This window comes from Belonocnema kinseyi, chromosome 1, assembly GCF_010883055.1.
Source record: "Belonocnema kinseyi isolate 2016_QV_RU_SX_M_011 chromosome 1, B_treatae_v1, whole genome shotgun sequence".
Lineage (NCBI taxonomy): Eukaryota > Metazoa > Arthropoda > Insecta > Hymenoptera > Cynipidae > Belonocnema > Belonocnema kinseyi.
The window spans coordinates 112,122,670-112,129,493 of NC_046657.1; the positions used below are offsets into that span (position 1 = coordinate 112,122,670).

At 24.5% G+C, this 6,824-nt stretch overlaps 1 protein-coding gene across 1 annotated transcript in view; it reads left to right on the top strand.

Annotated features, from left to right (window-relative positions):
• LOC117179652 (probable ribosome biogenesis protein RLP24) overlaps positions 1-4,797 on the top strand; it is a 15,025-nt gene extending 10,228 nt beyond the window's left edge. The window contains exon 3 of the mRNA XM_033371664.1: positions 4,632-4,797. Within this exon, the coding sequence (XP_033227555.1) occupies positions 4,632-4,797 (166 nt within the window). The remainder of the gene's footprint in view (positions 1-4,631) is intronic.
• Positions 4,798-6,824: the final 2,027 nt, after the last annotated feature.

Genomic DNA, 6,824 nt, shown 5'->3' on the forward strand with positions numbered 1-6,824 from the left:
GACAGCAACTCAGAATTTACATTTGTAGGGAATTCCCGATTCTCTAGGTATATCTATTGCACTTTTAGCAGAAATAAAAAAGAAATCTAATAATAAACCCGAGTTTTTGTAATTGACAATTTTAAAATGAATAAAAACTCTGTTTTTGAGTGTACACCAGAATTTAAAAAGTAAAAAAAAATTCTAAAGATTTACAAATCTATTAAATATTTGTAATATTTGACAAAGATTTCACGGATGTCAACGATTTAAAAAAGGCGAGCACACAAGATTTCAATAAAGATTTCACAACAATTTTTGCAAAAATTGAAATAATTTCAAATATTAAAAAAGGGTACAGTACACCAGATTTCAAATATTTCCAAATCTTTTCAAAGATTTGAAACAATTTCAAAAATTTTCAAAACATTTGAGATTTAAAATAATTCAATGATTTGAACGAATAAAGCAGATGTTACAAATCAAGATTAAAGAAAGATTTCACAAAGATTTAAAATATTTCAATGATTTTAAATGAATAAAAAAGATTTGAAAAGTTAAAAAAATTTTTTTTAAAGATTTCATTCAACGATATATACACAAACATGTACAACAGATTGCACAAAATTTCAAAGATTTTAAACGATTACAAATTTTGTTTTTGAAGATTTGAAATATTCTAATTATTTTAAACAAATACAAAATATAGAAAAAAGATTTCACAACTATTTTAAAGAATTCTTGAGGATTTAAAAAGAATTTCCAAAATTTCCACTCGGATTTCAGTAAAGTAATCCAGATTTCAAAGATTTTAAACGGTTTAAAAATTTTTTTCGGAAAATTTCGAATCATTTCAATTATTTTGAACAGATGCAGAATATTGAAAAAAAGTTTCACAAATATTTTAAAGAATTCTTGAGGGTTTAAAAAAATTTAAAGAATTTCCACTATGGTTTCAGTAAAGTAACCCAGATTTCAAAGATTTTAAACGATTTAAAAATTTTTTTCGGAAAATTCCACAAAGGTTTGAAATATTCCAATGATTTTAAGCGAATACAAAATATTGAAAACAGATTTCAGAAATATTTTTAAGAATTCTTGAGGATTTAAAAAGAATTTCCACTCGGGTTTCAGTAACGTAATCCAGATTTTAAAGATTTTAAACGATTAAAATTTTTTTTTCGAAAAATTTCGAAGTATTTCAATTATTTTAAACAGATACAGAATATTGAAAAAAGATTTCACAAATATTTTAAAGAATTCTTGAGGATTTAAAAATATTTCAAGCATTTCCACTATGATTTTAGTAAAGTAACCCAGATTTCAATGATTTTAAAGGATTAAAATTTTTTTTTGGGAAATTTCACAAAGATTTAAAATATTTCAATTATTTTAAACAGATACAGAATATTGTAAAAAGATTACACGAATATTTTAAAGAATTTATCAGGATTTAAAAAAATGTCCACTAGAATTTCCATAAAGTAACACAGATTCCAAACGATTTAAAATTTGTTTTCGGAATATTTCACAAAGACTTGAAATATTTCAATTATTTTAAACAAATATAAAATATTGCTGAAAGATTACACAAATATTTTGAAGAATTCTTGAGGATTTAAAAAGATTTCAAGATTTTCCAAAATTTCCACTAGGATTTCAGTAAACTAACCCCGATTTTAAACGATTTTAACATTTTTTCTGAAAAATTCACAAAAAAGTGAAATATTTAAAATTTCAAAAATATCCACTAGGATTTTAGTAAAGTAACCCAGATTTCAAAGATTTTTAACGATTTACAGATTTTTTTCGCAAAATTTCACAAAGATTTGAAATATTTCAATGATTTTAAACAAATACAAAATATTGAAAACAGATTTCGGAAATATTTTTAAGAATTCTTGAGGATTTAAAAAGAATTTCTAAAATTTCCACTCGGATTTAAATGAAGTAATCCAGATTTCAAAGATTTTAAACCATTTAAATTTTTTTTTCGAAAAATTTCGAAATATTTCAATTATTTTAAACAGATACCGAATATTGAAAAAAGATTACACGAATATTTGAAAGCATTCTTGAGGATTTTAAAAGATTTAAAGAATTTCCACTATGATTTCAGTAGTCACCCAGATTTCAAAGATTTTAAAGATTATCAACGATTTAAAAATTTTTTTCGGAAGATTTCACAGATTTAAAATATTTCAATGATTTTAGATGAATACAAAATATTGAAAACAGATTTCGGAAATATTTTTAAGAATTCTTGAGGATTTAAAAAGAATTTCTAAAATTTCCACTCGGATTTCAGTAAAGTAATCCAGATTTTAAAGATTTTAAACGATTTAAAATTTTTTTCGGAAAATTTCGAAATATTTCAATTATTTTAAACAGATACCGAATATTGAAAAAAAGATTACCCGAATATTTTAAAGAATTATTGAGGATTTAAAAAGATTTCAAGAATTTCCAAAATCCCCTCTACGATTTCAGTAAAGTAACCCAGATTTTAAACGATTTAAATTTTTTTCGAAAAAATTCACAAAGATTTGAAATATTTTAAATTTCAAAAATTTCCACTAGGATTTTAGTGAAGTAACCCAGATTTCCAAGTTACTAAACGATTTAAAAATTTTTTTCGCAAAATTTCATAAAGATTTGAAATATTTTAATGATTTTAAACGAATGCAAAATATTCAAAACAGATTTCAGAAATATTTTTAAGAATTCTTGAGGATTAAAAAAAAAATTCCACTTGGATTTCAGTGAAGTAAACCAGATTTCCAAGATTTTAAATGATTTAAAATTTTTTGGAAGAGTACACAATGATTTGAAACATTTCAACGAACACAGAATTTTTCAAAAAGATTTCACAAATAGTTTATTGAATTTTTGAGGATTTAAAAAGATTTCAAGAATTTCCAAAATTCCCACTCGTAATTCAGTAAAGTAAATCAAATTTTAAACGATTTAAACATTTTTTTCGGAAAATTTCAAAAAGATTTGAAATGTTTCAATGATTTTAAACGAATACAAAATATTGAAAACAGATTTCATAAATACCTATTTATAAAAATTCTTGAGGATTTAACAAGACTTCAAGGGTTTCAAATTTTCCACTAGGATTTCATTAAAATACACCAGATTGCAAACATTTTTAATCATTTAAAAATTTGTTTGGAAAGTATACACAAAGATGTAAAATATTTCAATGATTTGAAACAAATACAAAATATTGCAAAAAGATTACACAAATATTTTAAAGAATTCTTGAGGATTTAACAAGATTTTAAGAACTTACAAAATTTCTACTAGGATTTCAAAGATTTTAAACAATAAAAAATTTTTTTTTGAATATTTCACAAAGATTAAAAATATTTCAATTATTTTGAACGAATACAAAAGATATAAAAGAATAGTTAAGGATTTCAAAAAGTTTCAAGAATATCAAAGATTTTCAATCACTACAAATATTTATAACTACTTGAATTCTTTTATAGTATTTCCTTAGATATCGCAAGGATTTTAAATATTCCAATGACTTCAAACGAATACAAAAGATTTCAAAGAATTGTTAAACATTTCAAGAATTTTTGAGATTTTTAATAGAATTTTAATAAAGTACACCATTTTTCAAAGATTTTAGACACTTTTAAAAAATTTTTGGAAGATTTCAAAAGATTTTACAAAAATTTGAAATGTTTCAATGATTTTCAACGAATACAAAAGATTTTACTAATATCTCAAAGAATTGTTTAGGATTTCAAAGCTTTCAAGGACTTAAAATATTTCAACAAGAGTATAGTACAATAAATTTCAAATATTTTAAAACATTTTAAATATTTTAAACGATATAAATTTCTTAGAAGATTTCAGATAATCTAGCGATTTTAAACGATTACAACAAATTTCAGAAAGATTTGACAAATATTTCAAAGAAGAAAATATTTCAATGATTTAAAAATATTTCACAAGGTTCCAACCAAATTTAGACAATTTCAAAAGATTTTAATGATTTCAAACGAATAAAAAAGATTTTACAAAGAAATATTTTGAAGAAGGATTCCACAAATATTACAAAGATTTAAAAAAACTTTACAAAGATTTCAAGGATTTAAAAATTTTATAAAAGCTTTAAATAATTCCCAAAGATTTCACAGAAATTTTAAGCTTTCGCTAAGGTTTGCAATGCTTCAAAAAATTCAAATGAATTCACAAAGACCATTTACGTTAAAAAAAAATTAAGAATTTATCTATTTATGTTTCGACAGTTTGTCGTAATTGTTGGCTAATAAAAAATGAAATGGCTAATTTTTTTACATTCATAACAAACGTTTATTTCATTATTTGATGTAAAAAAAAACAGATCGCTCTAAATCCTGTACAAAATTAGGTTTCCCGCCATGTTATAGTAGTGCCGCACTTGAACATAACCTCTATTTTTAAACTTTTGCGCAAAATTGGAATATTGCTTGCACAGTTTAAATTATTCTTATAAATAAATATTAATATAAATTATGTGACTCAAAGATAGATAATAATTTTGCTATTTTGGCCTAAATTTTCGTATAGTAGAGTATTTATTGGTAAATAAGAGATCGGTTTTGGGAAATGGAAAGACAATAAATCAAGTTTATGGTCGAATTTATTTATAGAAATGCAAATAGTAATGTCAGATTTGGTGCCAAAGGGTTGCCGCCGCGGCAAATTGAAGACGAAACGGTCGTCAGTGGCTTTGAGGTCGTCATCTTACGCAGTTCGCTACGCAAGTCGATCATGAAAACGAGGCGAGAAGAAGGGCCAGTAAAAATAAAAGCGTGAAACGCTTTCTAAATATTACCCCAGTTCTTAAATGCCTTCAAAATCTGCAAGAAGGCGAGACCGAATCCTCCGAACAATAAAGAATCGTTCGTCAAATTTTTTCATCTATTTTTATGTAGGTTTATGTTTTTTATTACGAGAAGTAAGTTTTGCTATTCAAATTTTTCATTTTTGCAATTATACTTCCCGGTTTTTGAGTATACGCCAGATTTTAAAACGTTACAAAATAATTATAAATAATTAAAAATATCTCAAAGACAACCAGAAAATTTCACAAATATTTTAATGATTTTAAATAAATACAGAAGATTCCAGAAAGATTTCACAAATATTTCAAAAAAATTCATAACTATTACAGAAGATTTAAAAGATTTTAAACCATTTGAAAGTTTTAAAATAAATTTTAGATTTCAAAATATTTTAATGATTTCAAACGCAAACACAAAAGATTTCACAAACAAAGATTAAAGAAAGATTTCACAAAATTTTCAATCATTTTATAAAGATTTCAAAACATTTCATGAAGTTTTCAAGGATTTCAAATATTTTACAACATTTTTTAAATATGTAAAATATTTTTATAATTTCAAATGAATACAAAAGATTTCAAAGATTTCATAAAAATTGAATAATGTTTTCAAATTAAAATATTTAAAAAATTTTCATTTTTCAATTATTTCATTATTTTTAACATTGATTTCCGAACATTTCAAACGTTTTAAATAATTTCAAAAAGTTGCTAGAAATTTAAGAAGATTTCAGTGATTTTAAGCGAACATAAAAGTTTTCATAAAGAAAGGTTTCATAAATATTTCAAAACATTTTACAAAAATTAAAAAATATTCCCAATGCTTTTACAAAGGCGATTTACGTTCGCAAAATGTTATCAATTTTTTCTTGAAAGTCGATTAAATAGTTTAAAATTGGCAAAGAAAAATGTATTATTACTAGAAAATCCAGTAAGAACGATATCATAATCCATTGTGAGCAGGGTGTCACAAGAATCATTTCTTCACTAAATAGCCTCAATTTAAATGGTGGTGGGTTAAATTTTTTTTTTAAAGCTTGAAACCTAATAATTTTTTAATCAAAGAAAAAAAAAGCAGATAAACAATAATGATCGATGCAGGATTTTTACCGTGGGTATTTAAAAAAATCGATTGGCTCACCTTTGCCCACGCACAGTGGAAAAAATGACTATTGGTTCAAAATAACATATTGCCCACAGATAATGACCGATTGAGACGTACCGAATCTTTAAAAAGCTGATAAGATCTCAAGGAAAGTTGTCTAGCCTGATTTTTGATTTAGCTTTTTAATCGCCTAAGGTTCATAGATGTACATTATATAAAGATATTTCATCACGATACATTTAACAAACAAAAAAATATAAAACCAAATTGTACATAAATTTTAATAATTATCCGTTTCTTTAAAAGCTGTCTTACCAGAAATTTGGATAGAAACAATATTATAATGAAGACAATTTATTTTAGGATTATTCTTGTTCAGATTATAAACAAATATATTATTCAGACATTTTTCGACAGAAAAATTTGTTCTATTCAACGTCTTTTTTAAAAACTAAGAACCTCATGATTATTGCAGCAAAATTTACAATTTGTTGATAAATTTTATGGTTTTTAAAACAAAGTTAATAAATAAATGCATTATTCGGGCATTTGTCGACAGAAAAACTGATTTTTTTCAATGTCAGTGCTTTGATTTGGGAAATTCATGATAATTTCAGCAACATTATATTTAGTTCATAAATTTGATGATTTTTACATTCTCATGCGAAAATCAAGTTTTTACAATGGCGGCTGTTTGCTTGCCCGTCCGTCCGCCCGTAAACACGATAACTCTAGAAAAAATAAACGGATAAAATCGATCTTTAGCACACCTGTTTTGGGTCCTAAAAGAAACGAGAAGTTCGTCCAAAGCAGTCAATATTTGTAAGCTGTATGTTATTTTGAACCAAAAAAAGTCTTTTTTTCCCCACTGAGTCACGGCCAGACAAAGTAGGT